We start from the raw sequence: 25,918 nt of genomic DNA, 5'->3' as shown, positions 1-25,918 counted from the left end.
GAAATTATCTGAGCTGTTAGGTATCTAATCATGAAGTGCCAGTGAGCTATGGCCTGACCAGAGTTACTCCATTTTGTCCCTGGGTTTCCTCTAACCAGTGCAGAACTGCTATCTACTCAAAAACTAATCTTATAAGAATGTTATCTATAAGGTTTATTTACATTAAGTGCTTGGGTCTATAACAAAAGTTTGGCTTTGTAAATAATTGCCAACAAGAGGTGGTTTTTGCCTTTATAAGCTTACCCCTGAAGTCAGTCAAGGCTGCATGATTTGGAGAGCACATGCCCTCATGCAGCCACTGGCTTTCTGAAATATAGACTCCATAATTTGGCCCTGAGACTTTGGCATCTTCTATAAATCGCTGTTCTGAATATAACAATCATTGGTAGAGCATTAATCATTTTCTAAACTTTGTTATTTGGCCTATTCAAGTCTCCCCTCCCCTCCTTTTCTTAGATAAATTTTGACAATGCTTATTTTAATAGACTATCAACTTTTTTCCCTGTATTATCAGATTAGTTGCCAAAGTTATTGTTGGTATTTTCCCATAATTATGTTAACCTCTCTTATATGTATGGTTATATCTCTATCACTTAAGTTGAAGTCTAGTTTCTTTAGCAAGTCTTTTATTGAGCTATGTGTTAGATTTGCCCAAACTGATCTTGCTCCCTTTAGCTGTAGGCCCTAGATAACTGTTGTGGTATATCACCTAGATCCTCATACAGGATTCAGGCATTCATTTTCCTGAGTGTTAGTTGCTGGGAGTGTTGGTTGCTGATGACTCACAACTGAGTCTTTCTCTTTTGGGAAATGTACTTAGCTGAAGAGAACCATCTCACCAAAGAATGGGCCTCTCCCATGGGAGGGCCCACATCTGATGACTAGTGCATAAATAACAGCCCATCCCTCTTGCCTCAAGGCAGGACAACTGTGAAAGGCCATTCCAGATCTGCTAAAGACTCTGAGAATTCACAGCAGTTAAACTTTCTTTTTGTCCAATTTTCTGCTTCATCCATCGCCAACTGGTATTCCTAAATCATTCTGAATCAACTCCCTGCACATCAGTCTTAGAGTTGCAGATACTATTTTCAGATGAACTTCATACACCATGGTCTTTTGCATGAACTATTGTATCTTTGTTAGCTTTGGATCTTAACTCTGGTTGTAATAACCTGAAATATGACAGTGTCATGGGTGGATTGCTGGTGGTCATCTGCCCCTCCCTGGTGAGCTCCTGCTCCTGTGTGATCTCCATTTCCCCGTGTTCTCCTGGTCCCAGGACAGAAGAGCTCAGGAGGACCTGATAAGTTCACTGGGTGCTGATCTTGACTTTCGTCTTGCTTGTAGCTTCTTGTAGGCCCCTTGTAACCATTTGGTTCTGAAAATCATATGGCATAGAAATAGGAGTGGCGGTCAAGAGATCTGTTAAGGCTACATATTTTCAGGATTCCACTCTCTTTTTCATTTAAAAAAAATTCTTTAAACATAACTAATGAAAGGCTTCGCAGAAGTTATATATTTTAACCAAACCATGCTCTTTAATTTTCATTATAAAATTTTCATATGGAAGTTCACTGAACTTCAGATGAGAAAGGGGGAAAGATGTATGGGAAAAAAGGGAGAGATGGCCTCTTTAGAAGTTGATCTTGTAAATCATGATGCACATATTGTAGAGTTTGTTTTTATCATCGTTACAACCAACGTTTTGAAATGTCAATTTTTACATGTCTTGCCACAGATTTCTAGGACATCTCTCCAAGGAGCTATGGAGAAATAACTATAATCTTAAGATGAGAGTTTTACTTTCTTATAATCTTATTCTAAAGTTGAATACTTTCAGCATTATATTTAGTAGCTTGCATTAAACAATCCATATATAAATATTTTCTACAATTTGGTTTCAGAATAAAGTCTTTCTTTTTAAAGAGAGAGGCATGTATTTTTCCCAGCTTCCAGGAAATGCACCACAGTGCTTTGTTGTAGAAACTATTATAGTTCTGATTTCCTGTATAGTTATCTTCTCTTAATGTCTAGAGAAGTGGGTTTGGATTCTGGGCATTGCAGACATTGAAATGGCTATTTCTTTTTAAAGAACATTGAATTTTGTTGTGGAAGTGAGGAAATTACTTTGAACCAGTTTTCTCCTTGTTAGCCATCACAAAGCACGCCTAAAACCAGAGTAAAGGAGAGGGTTTATTGGGGAAAACCCAGCAGACTGGAGGGAAGGGGTGAAGAGGAAGAAGGAAAATAAGAGAGAAAGAGGAGAGAGGAGAGGAGAGAGGGGAGTGAGAGAGGAGAGAAGGCTAGAGAGAGAGCAGGAGAGGAGAGAGAAGCCAAGAGAGCTGAGAAGAGGAGAGCAGCCAAGAGGAGCCAAGAAAGAGAAGAGCCAAGAGAGCCATGTGTTCAGGAACAGGTTCTTTTAAAACTTTGCCAGAGGGTGGGCAGGGAAGCAGGAGCAGCGAATCCTATTAGGATGGGGGTGGAGCTTGACAACACCAGTTGGGCCATGTGACCACCTGGCTTTCAGCAATGGCGGAGGGGGTTAGAGCCTAGGATGTAAATCAGGGTGTAGATTGCGCCATAGATGAAACTGTGCAATTTTCCTAACACTCCTTTTAAGGTTTGTTTTTCAACTTTGGTAGGCTAGGTTATCCTTTACTTTATGGCTGGTTTGCCCTATTACTAAGATGTGAGTCTTATGGAGTACTATTGTCTGAATGTCAGTGTCCTCTCAAAATTCATATATTAAAATCCTAATCCCAAGGAAATAGTGCTAAGGGCCTTTGGAAGGCAACTAGGTTGTGAGAGTGAAATCCTCCTGAATGGGATGACTGCCTGTATAAGAGAAACCACAAAACTTAATTAACCCCTTCCACTATGTGAAGGCTCAACTAGAAAGAGCCATTTATGACCCAGGAAACAAACTGTCCCCAGACACAGAATCTGCAGTTGTCTTGATCTTGAATTTACCAGCTTCCAGACTATGAGAAATAAGTGTCTATTGTCTATAAGCAACACTGTTTATGGAATTTTGTTATAGCAGACCAAAGATATGGCGTCACTACTGAACACTCAAAATGTTTACACTTGTTTGAACTCAAGTGCCTCCCAGTGTTTTGAACTCTAGGAATTGCTCAGCTTTCAGTGACCCAACAGTTGTTCTTTACCTGACCTTGTGGAGTGCTGGCTATGCACATTTAGCTTAGTTTTTAGCCAAAGACATTGAGACATGCCTAATTCAGATTTCTAGAGCTCTTTCTTCGGATAATTTCTTACTCTTTGGCATTCTGCCTCAGCTCCCTGAATTCTGATCTCTGTTTCCTCAACTAAATAAGATCTGCTTGGGATTCCCCTCCTTGCACTGTGGTCTAGAAAGTTATAGGGAGAAAACCAGCATGACAGCAAGGCTTATTTTATTTTTCTCTTTTCTTAAGGTAGCATAGTTCTGCATTATTATATGAAAATACTTCTTATAAACTATATTTGGTCCAGTTTTCTAGTTATTTATGGCTGGAGAGGATGGAGTTACCAGTTACTCTGTCATCGTCAGAGTGGAATTTCAATTCTCTTCTTTAAAAATGTATTTTCCAGGGGCTGGAGTTGTGCTGCAGCAAGTTAAGCCACCTGAAGGCTGGCATCCCATATCAGAGCATGGGTTGGTGTCTCAGATGCTTCACTTCTGATCTAGATCTTGCTAATGCACCTGGGAAAAATGGCCCAAGTACTTGGGGCCCTGCTACCCATGTGGGACATCCATATGAGGCTCCTGGCTCCTGGCTCCAGCTATCGTGGTCATTTGTGGAGTGAATCAGTGAATGGAAGACCTCTCTGTCTCTATCTCCCTCCCTCTTTCTGTCATTCTGCCTTTCAAATAAATAAATCTTTAAAAAAGATTTCCATTTTAATAACTTAAGCAATTTTCAAGTCTATTCCGGAAATATGTGAAAGCATGTTATTAAAAAGTGAAGTCAGTCTTGCAACAATCCACTGGTACCCCATTGCATTTTTCCTCATGAAGAGAAGGTCATTCTTTCTCTTGACCAGAGATATTCAATAGAACTTTCTGTGGGTTTTGGAAATTTTTCTGTCTGGGTTGTCTGATATGGTAGCCACTACTTACATGGGGCTATTGATCTCTGAAATAAAGCTAACACAACTAAAGAACTGAATTTAAAATTTAATTTCTTATTAATTAATTAATTAAACCACATATGGCTAATGACTGCTGAATTGGACATAGCCAAGTGTCATCTGTGTCAACTGAATATTCCTTCTGATTTTCTAATTATGTACTTTCCTCCAGTCTCTTTAGTTAGAATATTAGACCTACTTTTTCAGGTCTACTAACACCCTCTATGTCCATGAAGTCAGCATCTGTGACTTCCTTCCTTCCTTCTCTTGTTCCTCCCCCTCTTTCCTCCTTTATCAGTAACTGTTGAGAACTGACTCAGTGCCAGGTTTTGTGCAGCTCTGAAGACAGAGAAATAATATATAATCTCCAACCCCCAGCACAGCAAATTTTAATAAGAAAGGCATATATTCAAATAAGTAAATTAGAATATATTTCAGTAAGGCAACAATAGAAACGAAGAAAGCCTTTGGAACATCTTTCTGTGTTTTTTGTAGTGGAAGTCTGGAAAGAGGATGGGACAGGGTCTAAGAGAGAAGGCTTGCCAGAGGATGACTAGATATTGACTCTGAATTGGAGGTTTTCAGGTGGAAAAATGAAGTGAGGCACTTCAGGTTGAAGGCATGGAGGAGCTGAGAACATCTTCATCCATTAAGGAACTGTTATCAGTTCAACATTGCTGGAAAGCAAAGTAAGTTTGAATGTAAGGAGTAAGCAGAGGAGATGGTTCATGGTGATTGAGTGATGGAGTTCATTGAGTGACGGAGTTTAAGAAGGCAGTACTGACTACTTCTTTGAAATAATCAAGGAGCCTTGAATATACTTTGTCAGTGAAAGAGAATGTTGAGGACTTTTAACCACTGGAAGGAACTAGATATGCAGCTGCTGGAATAGCTTTGATGAAAAATGAGATATCAAATGAAATGCAATGGCAGTAGAAATGAAAAAGGGAGGGGCTGGCACTGAGGCTCACTTGGCTAATCCTCCACCTGCGGCACCAGCATCCCATATGGGTGCCAGTTCCAATCCCAGCTGCTCCTTTTCCAGTCCAGCTTTCTGCTGTGACCCAGGAGGGCATGGAGGATGGCCCAAGTGCTTGGGCCCCTGCACCCACGTGGGAGACCAGCAAGAGGCACCTGGCTCCTGGCTTTGGATCTGCACAGTGCCGGCTGTAGCGGCCACTTGGGGAGTGAACCAACAGAAGGAAGACCTTTCTCTCTGTCTCTGTCTCTCTCTCACTGTCTAATTCTGTCAAATAAATAAAAAAGAAAAATAAAATAAAAAGAAATGGAAAAGGGAGTACTCTTGAGAAAGATACTTAGGACTCAAATTGACTGAGTTCAGTTTTTTTGTTGGGTGGGATGAAAGATGGGGACTAAGATTTATGCTGTAGTTATTATATTAGTGGCAATGATTACAACCAAGAAGTAGGAATAAGAGCATTTTTTAAAAAAGATTTTAATTATTTATTTGAGGGAGTTACAGAGTGGGAGAGAGAAAGAGAGAAAGGTCTTCAATTACTGGCTCACTTTCCAAATGGTAGCAATGGCCAGAGCAGAGCCAATTCGAAGCCAGGAGCCAGGAGCTTCCTCCCCTGAGTCTCCAAATCAGGTTCAGGGGCCCAAGGACTTGGGCCATCTTCTACTGCTTTCTCAAGCCACAGCAGAGAGTTGGATTCAAAGAGGAGCAGCGGAACTTGAACTGGCGCCCATATGGGATGCTGATGCCACAGGTGGAGGCTTAGCCCACTATGCCACAGCATTGGCCACAGAATAGCAGTTTTGAGGTGAAGAATAATGAACTGTTTTGGACATACTCAATAGGAAGTTGGTTATATAGCCCAGGACTTCAAAAGATATATTTTTGCTGAAGACATATAAGATAACATTTCTACTTCACTGTATACACACAAGGCCAAGTATATGCCCTGTATATAGTAGTTACTCAATAAATATTTTTTTCTTCTCAACTTTTATTTAATAAATATAAATTTCCAAAGTACAACTTTTGAATTATAGCAGCTTATCCTCCCGTTACCTCCCTCCTACCCGCAACCATCCCATCTCCCACTCCCTTTCCCATCCCATTCTTAATCAAGGTTCATTTTCAATTATCTTTATATACAGAAGATCAACTTAGTATATACTAAATAAAGATTTCAACAGACTGCACCTACAAAGACAAACAAAGTATAAGTACTGTTTGAGTAGTAGTTTTACCATTAATTATCATAGTACAACACATTAAGGGCAGAGGTCCTACATGGGGAACAGGTGCACAGTGACTCCTGTTGTTGATTTAACAATTGACACTCTTATTTATGATGTCAGTAATCAACCAAGGCTCTTGTCATGAGCTACCAAGGCTATGGAAGCCTCTTGAGTTCACTAACTCCGATTTTATTTAGACAAGGCCGCCGTCAAGGTGGAAGTTCTCTCCTCCCTTCAGAGAAAGGTACTGCCTTCTTTGATGGCCCATTCTTCCCGCTGGGATCTCACTCACAGAGATCTTTCATCAATAAATATTTTTGATTTGACTTGATTTTTAAGAATCAGGGTGAGATATCTTGGTAGTATTTAGAATGGCCTTGTTAGAATTGTTGTTGTTGTTGTTCTTGTTGTTTTAAAAAAATATTTATTCATTTGGGAAACAGAGTTACAGAGATAGAGACAGAGGTCTTCCATCCACCGGTTCACTCCCCAGATGGCTGTAATGGCTGGAACTGGGCCAGGCCGAAGCCAGGAGCCAGGAGCTTCTTCTGGGTCTCCCATGTGGGTGTAGGGGCCCAAGGATGTGTGCCATCTTCTACTGCTTTCCCAGGCCATGGCAGAGAGCTGGATTGGAAGTAGAGCAGCCAGGACTTAAACTGTCACCCGAATGGGATGCCAGCACTTTGGGCGGAGGCTTAACCTACTAAGCTACAGCTCTAGCTCCTTTGTTAGCATTACTGTACCTATTTGCAGTGCATTTTTTGGCAAACAAATTTTGCATGATTATAGTACATAATACTAATTGCATACTTATTATCTGTGAAGCAAGGTTCTAAAAAGTATACTTGCTTTAATTTACTTAATATTCACTACAACCAAATCTAGAAACAGCATTACATGTGACATATTCCAATTGGTAAAAAATGGATACATTTGAAAATTTTTTAAATGTCTCATTTTCTCTATACTTGCCACCCAGTACCAACAAAAAGAATCTCTTTTACTTGACCCTTAAGATTGCAAGACATCTGATTTGAACAAACATAAGTAAAAGGAATTTACAGAGATAAAGAAGAGAGCGTGGTTCTTTTGTCCACATCCCGTTTCAGAGTACCTGGGTTCAAGTTCTGACTCTGCTCCTGATTCCTGCTAATAGACAATTTGGGAGGCAGCGGGTAATGGTTCAAGAAGTTGGATCTTTTTCACCCATATGGGAGAACCAGACTAAATTATTGGCTCCTGGTTTTGGCTTGGCCCATCCCCAGCTGTTGTGGGCATTTGGGGAGTGAACCAGCAACTAGGAGATAGGAGATTCTCTCTCTCTCTCTCTCTCTCTCTCTCTCTCCCATCTTTCAAATAAAGTTAAAAAAATAAAGTAAAAACCAGAAAGAATGAGTCTTCTTTTATCTAGTACATAGACACAAATAAAAATTTTATACCTACAACCATCATCCCGTTCACTTTTCTGTTAGCTTGAAAATATCCTCTTGGGAACTGGCACTGTGGCTTAGAAAGTTAAGCCTCTGCCTGCAGTGCTGATGTCTCATATGGACACTGGTTGAAATCCCAGCTGCTCCACTTCCAATCCAGCTCCCTGCAAATGTGCCTTGGAAAGCAATAGAAAATGGCTGGGCCCCTGTACCCACCTGAGAGACCCAGAAGAAACTCCTGCTCTTGGCTTCAGCCTGGCCCAGCCCTAGCTGTTGCAAACATTTGGGGAGTAAACCAGCAGATGGAAGACTTCTCTCTCCCTCTGTAACTCTTTCAAATAAATAAAATAAATCTTTAAAAACAATTCCATTTCAATTAACTGAAAAAGAAATTATGACAACTGAACTTCAAAAATTATTTCTTTTTTTTTTTTAAAGATTTATTTACTTATTTGAAATTCAAAGTTGCACAGAGAGAGAGGGAGAGGCGGAGAGAGAGAGAGAGAGAGGTCTTCTATTCACTGGTTCACTCCCCAAATGGCAATGGCCGGAACTATGCCAATTCAAAGCCAGGAGCCAGGAGCTTCTTCCAGGTCTTCCACAGGGGTTCAGGGGCCCAAGGACTTGGGCCATCTTGTACTGCTTTCCCAGACCATAGCAGAGAGCTGGATTAAAAGTAGAGCAGCTGGGACCAGAACTGGCATCCAAATGGGATGCCGACACTGCAGGTGGCAGCTTTATCCACTATGACCCAGCGCCATACCCCAAAGATTATTTCTTTAACATGTAAATACATCTTTTATTCCTTAAGCGTTTTCCATGTTGAATTGGCTGATTTACTTGTGATTTGTGTAATAATATTCAAATTCACACATCGATTTCAAAAAGGATAAATGCTTGTCAGTTTGCTCGTGTAGATAGAAAGCTCTTGCTATTTATCATTTCCTTTTGTGCATAAAGCTAAAGTAAATCTACAACTTTGAATGATTACTTACTTTAAATTGATAGCTAAGAGTCTTTGTTACAGTACATATGGTGTAAAGTAATATAATAATGGTTCTTGTGTTTTATGTCTGAAGATGATCAGTAATTTGTCCAACATCACAGAACTAATAAACAGTGGAACTAAAATTTGAACCCAAACTTCAATATTTCAATCACTGTTTTATCCAGCCACTCAGGAGTAAGACTCATACCATCCCCTACACACAGCCACACTGAGAGTACAATTATTACCAGCTAGAAAAGCTTCCGGATTTATGAGCATCTCCAAAGCTTAGCTACTCTGACTTTCGTGCTTCAATGATAGCTTGTATGAGTGTATCCTTCTATTATGATCTTAACCCAAGACAATGAAATTATGTGTTCGTATGCCTTCCACACTAGTATATGAATTCTTCCAGGACAAGAACTGGCTCTATTCATATTCTACATAGAGTGTCCAGATCGCAGTTTTTGTTTAATAAATTTGGCTGAGTCACTAAATGGATAAGCACTAGCCTTTTGTACAACCTGCAGGTAGGGTATTTTCTGTATTTACTTAAGAAATGTTCATTGCATTTGTACTAGACATTGTTCGAAGTATTAATATATGTGAGCGAGCAAAACAACCGAAATACCACCCTATTGATTTTAATTCTAGTGAGCAGATAGAAAATACCTAACAAGCATAATACATAAGTAATTTCTATAGTCTGCTAGCAGTGGACACATGCTGTGGAAAAATTAGAACAAAATAAGGGACCTCAGAGTTTGGGGAAAAATGGGTTGAAATGTGAATGAGTGTGGTCAGGATAGCATCTCTGGGGAGAAGGTGACATTCAAGCCTTAAAGATATGAAGGTGCTAAATATCCAAGTAACTATTGGGTATTTGGGGGAAAGTTGTTCCCAGAAGAGACAATGAGAGAATAGTGATGCAAAGGTCCGACGGCGGAGCATGCCTGGATTGTTCAGGGAACAGAAAGGAGGTGAATGTGAATGGAGTGCAGAACAGTAGAGAAGAGAACAGAGTCTTACAGAACAGTTCAAGGATTTTAGCTTTTACCCTAAGATGTGAAGCCACTAGAGAGTATTAAGGAGTTGGCACAATTAGATCTACATATTAAAATGATCACTCAGGCTACTATGTTTTTTTTTAAATATTGATTTTTTAAAAGATTCATGAGTACTTTTTAGAAATTTTATTTATTTATAGATTTAATTTTTATAAATTTTTTAAAGATTTACTTATTATTTATTTGAAAGGCAGAGTTACAGAGAGGCAGAGGCAGTGAGAGAATCTTCCATCGGCTGGTTCACTCCCCAGGTGGCTGCAACAGCCAGAGTTGCGCCTTTCTGAAGCCAGGAGCCAGGAAACCACTCTCCCCACCATCACTCGATTCCTCCTCCTCCCAATCTCCCACTCAGGTTCAGCGGCCCAAGGACTTGGGCCATCTTCTACTGCTTTCTCAGGCCATGGCAGAGAGCTGGAATGGAAGAGGAGCAGCTGGACTCAAAAACTGATGCCCATATTGGATACTGGCACTGCAGGTGGCAGTTTTACCCACAACATCACAACATGGGCCCCGGGACTACTATCTTGAGGATGAGCTAAAACTGGGAAAAAGGGAGGGGAGTTTAACTGATAAATTAGTAACCAAGAGATGGATACAAGTGGTGGAAGACAGTGGGGGTTCTTGTGTCTCTGAGGGTTTAAAAGAAGGAATCAAATGCAATATTAAACAATGAGAACAAATTCTTTCAGAAAATGATTCTCTGTTTTAAAACTGTTTGTTTGATCTACTTTCTTACACTTCAGTAAGATCCTTGAGGTTAGGAACTAGGTTTATTTCTTAATTGCTGTATCTAGGTGTACCCAGCACTTAGCACACTGCCTGGCACATAGTTGGCATCCAATAAATATTGTTGAATGGATGACTGGGTGGTGATATTATCCGCCCTAATTCTTACGACTTACAACTCTTGTTTAAGGTTCTGTTAATAAGTGAACATTTAACAAGAAACAGGAAAATGGACTTTGTATCTCTACTTATGGAAGAAATGTGTCATAGAATGTAGCTACTCACAAAATGTTCTGTAAAGATTAAAGGAATTTTAATAAGCAAGTGAGGAGTTATAAATGGGAAAACATGACTTAATGCTGCTATGAAAATAAAAACTATTCTACTAGGAGGAACTCAACAGTGCTCAATTTTAATTGGGTAAAATTACCCAGTGGTCTTTAAGATGAATAATCTGTTTTGTTGATGATTGCATTAAGCAGTCAAGCTTATGAGTGACAATTTGAAGATTCAAGATGTAGGAGCAGAGGAAGATATTATGCTTGTTTTTTCTTCTCTTGAACAGCAACTACAAGGAAAACAGTCTAATGTGATTGACTTTTTTTCTACTCTCCTATTTTTCATTGCTTCTTAACAGATTTTCTACATTTTCATATTCATTCCTTTTCTGGTCAAATTTGTACATCAGAGAGATCACTCCAAGAGGCTTCAAGGGGTCTATGAATAAAGCAATGGGTTTCTACAATACTCCAGTTAGGAATTCATCTGAGAACAAAGTTCTCTTATAAAGAAGTTAGCTTCATTTGGAACAAACACAGCAGGTAATGTGGCAATCCTAGCATGCTTCCATTATTTATTTTTCATACCTCTTGAGGGCACAGACTAAGTCTTGACTGCCTAGCATTCATTCAGTTACTTAACAAATACCTACTGAGTATTTTCTGCATACTGGTAGAAGTGAGTTGCTGCTGATGAAATATTGCTTGCTGCTTCCTTCCTTCCTTCTAGAAACATAATAGCTTAGCAAAAGACATTTTTTTTCTTTTTTTAAAATCTTTATTTAATGAATATAAATTTCCAAAGTACAGCTTATGGATTACAATGGCTCCCCCCACCCATAACTTCCCTCCCACCTGCAACCCCCCCCTTTCCCGCTCCCTCTCCCCTTCCATTCACATCAAGATTCATTTTCAATTCTCAGCAAAAGACATTTAAACAAGTAATTATGATTAAACATAGTAAGTGAGCTAACTATGGGGATAGTAGTTTCAGATAAATTTTGCCAGAAGAGGAAAATCTTGAACTGAGATGTAGAGAACCAGATGAGTGTTAGCTCATCTGGAGAAGTAGGAGGAAGGGAATGCCAAGATAACATTGTATATAAAAGACTCATAATCATGAAAGGATATTGCCATTTTCAAGGAAATAAACATAGGTTGGTATGTCTGGATTAGAGCAGGGAAGGGCAAGATCATGTAGAACTCTAAACTTCAGGTGAAAATACACAGACATAGGGAAATCCTTGAAGAATACTTAAAAATAGGACATACCGTGATCAGTTTTGCAATTAGTTTCCATAGTCCTGGGGTTGACCTTGTGGTGTCACAAGTAAAGCTGCCACCTGCAGTGCCAGCATCCTATATGGGTACCAGTTTGAATCTCAGCTGCTCCACTTCTGACCCAGCTCTCTGCTATGGCCTAAGAAAGCAGTAAAAGATGGCCCAAGTCCTTGGGCCCCTGCACCTGCATGGGAGACCTAGAAAAAACTCCTGGCTTCATATTGGCGCAGCTCCAGCCATTGCAGCTATTTGGGGAGTGAATCTCCCCAAATCTCTCTCTCATTCTCTCTCTCTCTCTCTCTCTCTCTCTCTCTGCCTCTGCCTCTCTATAACTCTGCCTTTCAAAATAAATAAATCTTTTAAAAAATAAGAAAACACATTTTCAAAGTCCTTTCTGGTAGTAGAATGGAGGGATTATGAATATTCTTGGACAGATAATAAAATACGTGAAACCAAGACAAATCATTAAGCTTGCACATAATTGGCAAAATGATGGTTTGTTGAGTGACTAAATGAGTGAAGAGTGTGTACAGATCAATGTCTACATTGTTGCTACACATAAAATGCAACTGTAGAGACACAGAACAAACAGAACTTTCTTGAGAGGAAGGACTTGAGACTACTGACATGATCAAAACTGTACTTCAGAAAAATTATTCTGGCTGTAGTGGGCAAGGTGAAGTGAAAAGGGAGCAGATTGGAGCACACAGTAGTACCTGATCAAGGACACTACCGTAGGGATGAGGACAGGGTAGATCTAAAAGAGAACAGCAATCATGAAGAGATTAAGAGAATTAGAGTAGTTGCTGGAGAGGAATAAGGTAGTGAGGGTTTTTGCCTTTTTTTTTTTTTTTCAAATGGAGTGACTCGAGTATGGAATTGTTGGAGAGGACACAATTGGAAGAAGGAATTGGAGGAGAGGACATAGTAAAAATGTAGGAGAATGGGATGAGAGAGGATGAGAGCTGTAGTTTATATTCTCCATTCACCAGCTATGTGACTAGAGCAATTTAGATCAATGCTTTGAACTTGTTTATCCACTTGTAAAACAGATAATTTCTGTTCTCTGATATTGTTCTAAGGATTAGAAAATAATGGTGTAGAACACTTAGAATAAGCAGGTACTCAATTAAATTAGCTATTATAAAGGCCAGTGTTGTGGTGTAGTGGGTTGAGCCACTGCCTGAGATGCTGGCATCCCATATGGGTGCCAGTTTGAGTTCTGGCTGCTCAACTTCTGATCCAGTTCCCTGAGAATGCACCTGGGAAAGCAGTGGAAGATGGCCCCAGTGCTTGGAACGCTCCCTGTACCCACGTGGGAGACGTGGAAGAAGCTTCTGGCTCCTGGCTTCTATCAGGCCGCTGCAGCCATTTGGAGAGTAAACCAGTGTATGGAAGAACTCTCTCTGTCTCTCCCTCTCTTTGCAACTCTACCTTTCAAATAAATAAAATAACTCTTTTTTTTTAAATTAGGTATTATCATTGCTATTGGTATTATTAGAGTATGACTTCCAGATAGAAGAAAAGACACTTGGAGATGAAGGAAGTTTGCAGTAGAGGGCAGCCAGAAATGAAAATTAACTGAATTCATATCGATTTTTCTGTTAAGATTCCAAGAAAAGAATGAGGAAGAAAGTACTGGAGCTGGGGTTTAAAAGAGAGTGGTGGAAGTATCCACTAGCTATAGTGACTTTTCAGAGAAGAAATAACTGTGGACATATAAAGGCATTTCTGGTTTAAGGGGTCAGAGTAGAGAATCTTAAAGTACTGCCCATTTCTTTATCCAAAAAAAGACGGAAAATTTTAAACTAGTCTTTACTATTTCTTGATTTATTTTCTTCTACACTGGTATTGTTTTAAAAATATTGTGAAACCTGTCCAATGAAGCCCTTTTAAAATTGCTGTTAAGAGAAAATCACTAAAGCACAAAAGGGAAATGGGCTATAGAAAGAAGCAAGTTGGGGCCGGTGCTGTGGCACGGAGGGTTAACGCCTTGCCCTGGAGCTCTGGCATCCCATATGGGCACCGGTTCTAGTCCCGGCTGCTCCTCTTCCAGTCCAGCTCTCTGCTGTGGCCCAGGAGGGCAGTGGAGGATGGCCCAAGTGCTTGGGCCCTGCACCTGCGTGGGAGACCAGGAGGAAATACCTGGCTCCTGGCTTTGGATTGGAGCAGCTCCGGCCATTGCGTCCATCTGGGGAGTGAATCAGCGGATGGAAGACCTCTCTCTCTGTCTCTACCTCTCTCTGTAGCTCTGTGTTTCAAATAAATAAATAAGAAAGAAAGAAAGAAAGAAAGAAGCAAGTTAACAGTCACATGCAGAAGACAGTCTTCTCTTTAGAAATATTTTGCACTTGGCTTTTAACCTAAGACTTCTCTGACGCAGGTATCATGCTAATGATAGGTATTCTCAGTGTAAAGCTGGGTGGTTGAGGCCAGCATTTGGCATAGTGCTTAAGATGCCATATCTGAGTGCCTCAGTTGGCCTCTTCAACTCTGCTTCTGATCCAGCTTCCTGGTAATGCACACCCTGGGAGGCAACACATTACTGCTCAAGTACTTGGGTCCCTGCCCCTTCATGGTAGACCCAGATGGAGTTCTGGGATCCTGGCTTTTTTCTGGCCTAATCCAACCCAGCCCTGGCTGTTGCAGGCATTTGGGGAGTGAACCAACAGATGTCTGTTTGTCTGTCTGTGTCTGTCTCTCTGCCTTTCAAATAAAACTAAAATAAATAAAAAGTGAAAGGTGGATGACTGAATATGTGATGTTTCTCAAACATTTCTGAGCACAGAACTGTTTGTGCATGGGTGATTGAATACATGATGTTTCCCAAACATTTCTGGGCACAGAACTGTTTGTTTTATGCAGACTTTCCTAGGGACACAGTTTGAGATTAGGTTTAGTACATCTTACATTGATTGCCTGGTTTACCTTTTCCTAGATACCACAGTCTACAACAAAATAAGGCCATTTTCTCTTAAATTTTTTCATTGTTTCTGTTACCAACCCATTCTCCTTGTCTAAATTCAGAGCAACCAGGTTGATCTTTCTGTGTTTGAAAATATGTCGGGGAGAGCCCTTGGCTATCAGGGAGATTAAAAAAGCCTTGCAGTGAGCCAGACAGTCTCAAAACATGGTGAATTTATCCCCCTAAAATGCTTTTATTACATATATTTGCCATCAAGGTAAGTCAAAGGCTTTTTGATTGCTGCATCCAGTTGAACAACATTTTTGCATGCCCGGATGGCTCCAATCAGCTATCACTCATATCTCTGTGTCTGTTTAGGAGCTGTGCAAAAAGATGTTGCCTACTTTCTCCATTGCATAGCCTCTGCACAGTGTACTATAAAGATACTGAAAATATCTTTGATTAAAAAAAATCAAAAGTAGCTTTCTGACCTAAATGCTTCCACTGAGTCTACTTGCTCCATACCCATTCCCTGCCTATTGTGACCTTCTGGGAACATATTTTATCTGTTTATTTAGGCAGAGAGACAGAACTGGAACTCAGTCCAGGTCTCCCATGTGGATGACATGAATCCAAGTACTTGAGCCATCACCTGCTGCCTCCCGCAATTTGCATTAGTCGGCAGAATTGGAAGCAGAGCTGGGATTTGAGCTCACGCACTCTCACATGGCATGTAGGTGATCGTGCAACATCTTCACTGTGCATTAAACTTCTGCTTTAGGGAACTGCTAAATATTTTATTCTTATCTTGATTTTGGGAACTGCAAAGTATTATTATTTTTCTCATTTCACAGAAGAGGAAACAGATTTCAGAGGTTAAGCAAATTGTCCTCTCAGGAGAACAGAGACAGAAGGTGCTAGAGCTGAGTTTCAAATCCAAGCATTCTGACTATAAAACTCAATTGCTTAACTGTCACTCAAAAAAGTGTAAGTTGCTACTTTAGTAAGTTACTCAGTCATGGCTGGCCACTTTTACATCATTGTGGAATGCAGCCCAATGATTTTAGGATTACTTTTTTATTCCAAGTATCTGAAACTCTGAATTGAATTCTCAGCCTAGATATTCACTGTAAATATTAGAATGAGAATATCACATATCTCCTTTCTATCTGTAAAACAAAGCCATTATACTAGAAATTTGCTCTACAGTATCTCCATATTAAATTCAATAATTCTATCAACAGTACTTAAACTATTTTATTTTCAAGAGATATCATTTCAATTATTTCATATCAAAACAAGATTGTTTCTTTTTGTTATTTAAAAATTGTTTATACTGACAAGTGATAGTAGTCATAAGTACTATCTAAAGGGCTCTGACCTTTTGCAGTGATCTACAAATTCGAGTCCTGGCTGCTCCACTTCCAATCCAGCTCTCTGTTAATGTGCCTGGGAAAGCAGCGGATAATGCCTCAAGTGCTTGGATCCCCTGCACCCATGTAGGAGACCCAGAAGAAGCTCCTGGCTCCTGGCTTCAGATCTGCCCAGCTCTGTCTGTTCAGTCATTTGGGGAATGAACCAGTGGATAGATGTTCTCTCTCGCTCTTTCTCTCTCTCCTCTATTTCTAACTCTGTCTTTATCACTCTTGGTAACTCTGACTTTCAAATAAAAAATAAATGTTAAAAAAAGGGGGGAGTAATAATATACATATGGTGTATAAAAGGACAAAACAGTAAAGAAATGCAAAAAAGAGAGAGTGAGAGACAGAGAGAGAGAGAGAGATCTCTCATTTCCTTTAAAATATCTGCCATTGCTGAATGCCATTCCAAGGAGAAATTAATAGTTTCTCATCTGAGTAGACATTTCTCAGAAGACATAAAGTGACCAACAGGTATATGCAAAATGCTCAGCATCATCAATTATCAGAGAAATGCAAATAAAACCTACAGTGAGTCAGCTGCTGTGGTGACCCCAGCATTCTACAAGGGTGCCAATTAGTGTCCTGGCTGCTCCACTTCCAACCCAGCTTCCTGCTATTGGCCTGGGAAAAGCAGCAGTAGATGGCCCAATTGTTTTGGCCCCTGCTACCAGCACAGGAGACCCAGATGAAGTTCCTGGCTTCTGGCTTCGACCTGACCCTGCCCTGGCTGTTGTGGACATCTGGGGAGTGAATCAGCAGATGGAGGATCTCTCTCTCTCTGTGTCTCTCCCTTTCTCTCTATAACTCTGACTTTCAAATAAATCAATCAACCAATAAGTAAATCTTTTAAAAAATGTTATTATCAAAAAGAATAAAAACCAAATGCTAGAAAGGATGGAGAGACAGGAAAATTCTTTTTTAAGATTTATTTATTTGCAAGGTAAAGTGACAGAGAGAGACAGAGACAGATATCTTCCATCTGTTGATCCACTTCTCAAATGGCTGCAATGGCTGCAACTGGGCCATTCCAGGAGCCCAGAACTCCATCTAAGTCTCCCACGTGGGTGGCAAGGCCCAAGCATTTGGGCCATCTTCTGCTGCTTTCCCAGGGCATTAGCAGGAAGCTAAATCAGAAGCAGAGCAGCTAGTATTCAAACTGGCACTCCAATCACTCCAACATGTTGCAGGAGCTCAGGACTAAAAGCAGGCCAGACTAACATCATCCCACAGCTCCTTGCCAGCACATACAAACTACAGTGCCTTCCCAACAATAAACAGAACAGGATGGAAGCCCCTTGTAACAAATACTTATCAACAATGAAGGACAAGATCTAGGTTTCGATAAAAACAAGCTAGAAAGGGCTGCATTAAGACTGCCCGTGGCCTTCACAGTAACCGATGTATAACCACTACCTTTGTTCCTTGGAGATAATGTGGTAAGGACATACGAATACCTCTAGACTGCTAGACCCCTATGGTTTGGTCTCTCTATCAGCCCTTCTGATCCCTCAGTTCAGAGGTTCTCTTTACTTAAATAAAACCTCACTTTTACTCTCACCACTGTGTCCAGTCTCGTAAATCATCATCAACACCAGGACACAAACTTGGACCCATCTCACCAGTTTTCCTGCAACAATGGGATGCCTGTGTTGTGAGCAGTGGCTTAACCTGCTGCATGACAAAGCCAGCCTAAAACAGGAATTTTTTTAAAAAGACTATTTTATTTGAAAGGTAGAGCTACAGAGAGAGAGAGAGGGAGTCAGAGAGATCTTTTATGCGCTGTTTCACTCCCCAAATGGCTACAATGGCCAGAGCGAAGCCAAGCCAAAGCCAGGAGCCAGGAGCTTCCTTTGGGTCTCCCGCATGGGTGCAGGAGCCCAAGCACTTGGGCCATCTTCTGCTTCTACCCAAGTGCATTAGCAGAGAGCTAGATCAGAAGCAGAGCAGCTGGGAATTGAACCACCACCTATATGGGATGCTGGTGGTACTGGTGGCAGCTTAACCTGCCATGCTCCAGTGCCAGCCCCTTGAAAGGGGAATTTTTATACATTTTTGGTGGGAATGTAAATTAGTACAGTCCCTACGGAAGATAGTGTGGAGGTTCCTCCAAAAATAGAGAACAATGCTATCACTCAATCCCACTACTGGGTATGTATATATATCCCAAAGAATCAAAATCATTATATCAAAGAGATACCTGGACTCATCATGTTTATCACAGCACTATCTATATTAGCCAACATAAAGAATCAACCTAGGTGTCCATGTATGGATGAAAGGTTGAAGAAAATGTGGGCACATATAAACTCACAATAGAATATTATTTCACCACCTTGTGGCAATATGCATGGAAATGGAGGACATCATGTTACAGGAACCAAAGTAGTCATAGGGGAGACTATTATTGCAAATTGCTATCCATTTGTGGAAGCTAAAAAAAAAGACCTTTAGAAAAAGAGAGTATAATAGTGGTTACTTGGCCGGCGCCGTGACTCACTAGGCTAACCCTCCGCCTGCGGCGCTGGCACCCCGGGTTCTAGTCCCGGTCGGGGCGCCGGATTCTGTCCCCGTTGCTCCTCTTCCAGTCCAGCTCTCTGCTGTGGCCCAGGAAGGCAGTGGAGGATGGCCCAGGTGCTTGGGCCCTGCACCCGCATGGGAGACCAGGAAGAAGCACCTGGCTCCTGACTTCGGATAGGTGCAGTGCTGGCCGTGACGGCCATTTGGGGAGTGAACCAACGGAGGGAAGACCTTTCTCTCTGTCTCTTTCTCTCTCTCACTGTCTAACTCTGCCTGTTAAACTAATAATAATAATAATAATAATAATAATAATAGTGGTCACTAACAACCTGGAAAGATACGGTAGAAGGGTTTCAAATATATCCATACCAAAATATGGTTACATAGGAAGAATTCATTCTAGTGTTCTAGATCATAGTAGGCAAACTGTAATCTACAACAATGTGTGACATATTTCAAAATAAGTAAAGGAGCCAGTGCTGTGGCATAGTGGGTTAAGCCACCATCTGTGGTGCCAGCATACCATAAGGGTACTCCTGGCTGCTCCACTCTCCCTCTCTCTCTTTGTAAGATTTATTTTGTTTATTTGAAAGGCAGGGTTACAGAGAGGCACAGGCAAAGACAGAGAGAGAGAGGGAGACAGGTCGTCCATTCTCTGGTTCACTCCCCGGACAGTTGCAACAGCTGGAGCTGTGCTGATCCAAAGCCAGGAGCCAGGAGCTTCTTCTGGGTTTCCCATGCAGGTGCAGGAGCTCAAGGACTTGGGCCATCTTCTATTGCTTTCTCAGGCCATAGCAGAGAGCTGGATCGGAAGTGGAGCAGCCAGGACTAGAACTGATGCCCATATGGATGCTGGCATTGCAGGAGGCGGCTTTACACGCTATGCCACAGCGCCGGACCCTACTCCACTTCTGATCCAACTCCTTGCTAATGTGTCTGGGAAAGTAGCAGAAGATGGCCCAAGTGCTTGGGCTCCTGCACCCACATGGGAGACCCAGAAGAAGCTCCTGGCACCTAGCTCTGGCCATTGCAGACACTTAGGGAGTGAACCAGCAGATAAAAGACCTTGATCTTTCTCTCTCCCTCTGTAACTCTGCATTTCAAATAAATAAATCTTTAAAAAAGTAGAAAAGTTCAAAGGTTCCCAACACACAGAAATATTAAATGTTTGATATGTGAATGCTTATTATCTGATTTGATCACTATATATTATATACTTGTATCACACTGTATTGTATCCCATGAATATGTACAAATATTGTCTCAGTTTAAAAAGCAGAAGTTAGAGATCTTGACATATAAGTGCATATCAGTCTCCTCCTGCTTCTTGGCCAAAGTGTAGCTACCACAGAGCTATAGTATAACTGGCTGGAAGCTATATTATAACTGGGCTGGATAATTCAGATTTTCCCAACAGCAAAAATAAATGTAAAGAGCATCTTCACACAGATGTAGGAATACATTTAAAGAATGAAGCCGGCGCTGTGGCATAGCCAGTAAAGCTGCCACCTGCAGTGCTGCCATCCCATATGGGCACCGGTTCAAGTCCTGGCTGCTCCACTTCCGATCTAGCTCTTTGCTATGGCCTAGGAAGCAGTAGAAGATGGTCCAAGTCCTCATGCCCCTGCACCCGCGTGGGAGACCTGGAAGAAACTCCTGGCTCCTGGCTTCGGATCGGGGCAGCTCCTGCCATTGCGGCCAATTGGGGAGTGAACCAACAGATGGAAGACTCTCTCTCTCTCTCTCTGCCTCTCCTTCTTTCTCTGTGTAAATCTGACTTTGAAAAAAAAAAATGAAGTCTTGCAAAATAAATTAATGAGTCATAAGAATGAGGCTTTTTTTTTTTGGATGTATTTGAAACTCAGAGTTATAGAGAGATGGGGAAACAGAAACAGACAGAGAGAGAGAGAGAGAGAGAGAGAAATCTTCCATTCACTGGTTTACTCTCCAGACGGCCACAATGACCGGGGATGGGCCAGGCCAAAGCCAGGAGCCAGGAGCTTCTACCTGGTGTCTCACAATGGTGGCAGGGGTCCAAGCACTTGGGCCATCTTCCGCTGCTTTTCCTAGGCCACTAGCAGGGAGCTGACTTGGAAGTGGGGCTGCCAGGACTTGAATGAGTCACAAGCTACAGCTTAACCTGCTGTGCCACAACGCCAGCTTTAAGAATGAGAATTTTTAAGTTCTTGATAGATAATAGTAAGCTGCCATCCAATAAGGTTGTCTCAATTTGTGAGAATAAAAAAGGCCTAATTCAGATGATGTGCACTGATGCACTTTTAAATAATCCCTTATTACAGTAACACTAAATAAAACGTCCACATTTATGTAACTCAGGAGCTGTCAAGAAAAACCAGGAAGTAAAACTAACTGGGACTGTTTTATACCCTCCTAAGTGCCATATCATATCATATAAAAGTACACTCATGCACAATCAAGTATTGAGATGAATGCAGTTTACATTTTTAAAAGATAGTGCTAATTAATATATGTATCTGTATCTATTAGCATTTTGGAGTGCAATCATCTTTTTCTCCCGGTACCAAACACCTTGCACACCCTAGACACTGCTCCTTCAGTACTTAATGGATAAGTGTCCCCGAAGCTAATGTGAAAAGCAAATGCCTCAGTCCTTTTCTTTATATGTTTCTCTTTTTTGTTAGTCTACTTAAGTCTTTATTTTATTTTATTTTTATTTATTTGAAAGACAGAGTTACAGAGAGAGGTAGAGACAGAGAGAGACGAGTTCACTTCCCAAAATACCGAAACGGCCCAAGCTGGGCAGATCCCACACCAGCAGCCATGAGCTGGTCTCCCACGTGGGTGCCAGGGCCCAATTACTCGGGCCATCCTCCGCTGCTTTCCAAGGCCCATTAGCAGGGAGTTGGACTGGAAGCGGAGCAGTGGAGACTTGAACCAGCACTCATATGGGATGCTGGTACGGAGGCCTGAGCTTTAACCTGCTGTGCCACAGCGCCGGCCCCCATGTTTCCTTCAAAGTGTAAATTTTGAGTTGTTTATTCCTTATTCTCCTCTTTCTTAATTCGTTTAATGAAGTTTCAGGTCTTTAGCTGATACTTTGCAAAAAGCAGAACTATTCCTACACTTCCCAGACCTATAAAATAGTCAGTCCCCTAAGTAGGTCGAGTCTGTCTGGGGAACAAGGAGTTTCTTGTTTGTTTTAAAGGAGTGATCCCAGTGAGCACAGGGCGCAGGTGAGTGGTGAAGTGTGAAGACTGAACGCCTTCTTTTTCTTGCAAGGTTTTCACTGTTACCTGTGTACAATAAAACCATTTCACATAAGGCTCCAAAAAGTGTTTCAAAGCCAGTTATCTGTCTCCCCAGGGAAGTTTCTCTGTGTACTTCAAGAGACGATAACAACGCTTGAGAAAGCACAAGTTCTAAGGGCTCTAAGGAGGCGGCTGCAGTTCTGCTTAGGCAGCCTCCAACCTCAGCCCGCTTTCGCTATTACTAAAGAAAAGTTTGGCCCGCGCTCATTTCAATCCTCATTAGCACCGGGGAGTGTCAGAGTTCAGTGTACCTTAAACGGCAGCCAGCCTGCCTGCCATTAGTAACAACCCAAGCGGCTTTAACGTCGTGGCTTACGTTTTTCACCACTGCCCTCAGGACAAAAGGTGGTGGGGCGGGGGTGAGGTCAGGGGCAACGGCCGAGTAAGAGGAGGCCTGTTTACAGGTTACCCGGTTTCAACATCAAGCTAGTCCTTCTCCACGTCTCGAGCGAACCTCCCGCCTGAGGTCACACAAACGCCTGGGTGGCTCACGGGAGCCAGCAATGGCAGCTTCCCCTGGGCCAGCACTCAGGAATTTCGCCCGCAGGCACCCACACCACGTGGACTCAACGAGCCCGGCTTCTCGTCACTTTGTGCACCGGGAAGGGCGTTTGCGGCGACGCTCCAGGCAACGCCTCTGCAGCCAGCCAATGAGGGGCGAGGGCCGCAAAAGAAAGCCTCGCTCATTGGGTCTCGCTGGCTCCGCCCCCACGGTGATCGCAAGCCTCCCAGCCTGCTAATGAGTCTCAGCCCCAGAGTCGTGGTATCCGGCTTTTTGTGAGCTTCCTATCGGCTCGGCTCTCTTTCGCTGGGTTCTGCAGTCTTTTCTCCGCCCTGACGTCCCGGTTTCTTAATTATAGCTCCCTCGCCCCGTGCCTCCCTCCTTTCTTTGAAATTCAGCATGCAGGAAAAAGACGCCTCCCCACTTGGTTTCCTGCCTAGCTTCGAACATTTCGCCACGCAGGCCATCCACGCGGGCCAGGAACCGGAGCAGTGGACCTCCCACGCCGTAGTGCCCCCCATCTCACTGTCCACCACGTTCAAGCAAGGGGCGCCCGGTCAGCATTCGGTGAGCTGGGGTTATCCAGGGCCATCTAGGGTTGGGCAGGAGAAGAGCGATGGCTTTTAAATGTAAAAGGCATGCAGGTAATTTGTAGATGAGTTAGAAATCAGGAAGGATTTCTGCGGTGTAACCCTTATAGGAAAGCTTTGTATTGAATGGTCCAGGTATCATGTTTCTTTTAATGAGCGGGACTGGAAGAAGCAGTTTGTGCACCTTGCCATAAAGATTTGCACTGAAATTCATGTAACTTTGGCAAGTTTGCAGTTCAAAACCGAGGGCCGTAACTCCTTTGAATTAGCTTCAGCAGCATGAATTTTTGGTGATATAGTGAGGAGTCAATTTCAGATACTGAGGGTCTGCTAACTCACCTAAAATCAAGATCATTCCCAATTACTGAGTAGGACCAGGTGCCAAACACATACAGATATATATTGTGTTACATATATTGCCTTTTCTAATCCCAACAAGAACTCTGAATGCATATATTTTTTTTTCCTGACGAAATAGCTGAGATTTAGGGATGTTAAGTTAATAAGTAGCCTAAGGTCTGTAGGTGGTGGAGCTGGGATTCAGATTCTGTAAAACCCCACTCTCAGGTGCTAGGCTACATTGTGCTATACTGCAGTAATGCTAGTAATAATTTAATCTATTGCATCATTTAAACAGTGTGGCCTAGTGATTAAGCACACACATCATATAGTCAATGGATCTAGTTTGAATTCTCACATCACCTCTCCTGAGGTGGGTGACCTTGAGGAAGTTAGTTAACCTATCCACAAGCCTCGAGCTGGGCCTGTTTAAATAGGAATAATAATAGTTCCTACCACATTAAGTTGTTGAGATGTTTGTAAAGCTGTGTGGCACATAATAATTACTCAGTGGTACTATGGCATTTCACAGTGTTCACATTTCCACTATTTTCATTTGATCCTCACAACAGCCAGGGGAGAGGGATGGACAGGTATTATTGTACTTTTATAGAAAAAAAACTGACCAAAGAGTCACATGTACATGACTGTAAAATCTGGAAGAGAACCCTCTTTGTTAATCACAAGCCTTTTTGCCTTTTGACTGCATGCATAATAGATCTTGGAGTATTTAAAAGTTGCTGAGGTTCAGAAGAAGTTAGTTACATAAATTTTCTAGGTACAAAACTCTGATTGTACTTTGAAACCACTTTATAAAAGTTATAGAAGTTGAGGCAAATTCTTACAGATTTAGCCCTTTGTTTTGTGAGTCAGATTCTAGGAGCATTTCTACAACCAGTTTAACATACTCCTGATTACTTTATTTTGGAACAAAAATGCATGCAGTTTATTTTCGGTGTAGAGTATAGTAAATGTGTAGCTGCCCAAGCTTTGGAACATAGAATAAGAGTTAACCATTTGGGTATGATATTAACAATTAAATATTTTCAGAAAAACACCATGAAGACTGAGCTTAACACCTTGAAAAAAAATCAGTTAAGAGTACTAAAGGTTATTTGAAGAGCTGAATTTAAAAAATAAAAGTACTAAAGGCTATTTGAAGAGCGGAATGAAAAACATTCAACTCTCCAGTTTTGGCAATGTGCTTCTACCCAACCCCCCAACCACCCCCCCCCCCCCCGCAAAAAAAAGTTAATTATCTCCACTGAAATGTGCTTAATGCTTTTCCTCCTTCTACATGTTAAATATCTGCAATGAATATTTATGGAAGCATGACTGTTTCTGTGGCACTAGCCACATGAATCCAAGCATTTTTTTCCTGTTTGGTGGGTGCCGAAACAGGTCATAGTAAGAGTGATGATGAGGAGTGGCAAGGATATCCTGGAACCCTATAAAATGTGTCTGTTCAGTTTGTCAAAAACAAGGAAACAAAACAGAAGTTTAAAAAAATTAGTAATTCTGGGAGCTCTTGAGTCAGAAACAAAGATGTAAAGAGTGATGATTGTGTTTTGTTAGGTACTTTAAGAGGTGGCTGGAGGGGGTGCAGTACAAATTCAGGGCTTTTAATTAGTGTTCAAATGTTAGATTTCTGGCTCTGGTTTTCCTTAGATACTATGACATTTGTCTTCACTTTCTTGAAAGTAGGTCCATGAATATAAAATAAAATGACTGGCTCAATATATATGGTGCCATGTTCGTAAAAAGAGCATAATGCAACTTTTTAAAATAAATACTATGTGGAGCCGCTTTGCCAGAATTAGTCTTGGTTTTTTGAATCACATTTGTTGAGCTATGATTCGAACTCTGAGCAACTGTAGGATCTGAATACTTAATAGAACTTGCATCACATCGTTGTTAAATCGAATGCAGATTACAATTAGGTTTACTATGTTGGTTCATTTCCTTTTCCTGATGTTTCCAGAGGAATAGGTAAATGGGGAATCCTGACAAATGCTACTACTACTACTGCAAATAAGTTACCATTTATACAGGGGTGAACTTACACATTATCTCATTTTATCCTCTTGACAGTTTTGTGAACTAGTTGTCTGTATTTTATTCTCATTTCAGAGATCGACTCTTGGAATATTGAATAATTTATGAGCACACAGCTCATGAGTGACAGATTCAGAACTGTAACCCAGTTTGGATGCCTTTAGGGCCTCTCCACACTATTACAGTCATG

The 25,918-nt window shown here is 41.5% G+C and overlaps 1 protein-coding gene across 1 annotated transcript in view; it reads left to right on the top strand.

Moving 5' to 3' along the window:
• Positions 1 to 22,996: 22,996 nt before the first annotated feature.
• Positions 22,997 to 25,918, top strand: part of CTH (cystathionine gamma-lyase) — a 28,584-nt gene continuing 25,662 nt past the window's right edge. The window contains exon 1 of the mRNA XM_008265065.5: positions 22,997 to 23,311. Coding sequence (XP_008263287.3) covers positions 23,144 to 23,311 — 168 coding nt within the window. The 5' untranslated portion in view covers positions 22,997 to 23,143. The remainder of the gene's footprint in view (positions 23,312 to 25,918) is intronic.

The sequence above is a fragment of the Oryctolagus cuniculus genome, chromosome 7 (genome assembly GCF_051225735.1).
Source record: "Oryctolagus cuniculus isolate XC-2025 breed Fujian yellow rabbit chromosome 7, ASM5122573v1, whole genome shotgun sequence".
NCBI classification, from domain to species: Eukaryota; Metazoa; Chordata; class Mammalia; order Lagomorpha; family Leporidae; genus Oryctolagus; species Oryctolagus cuniculus.
Note: the sequence above shows the minus strand (reverse complement) of the source record. Positions and strands in the feature narration are given on the sequence as shown.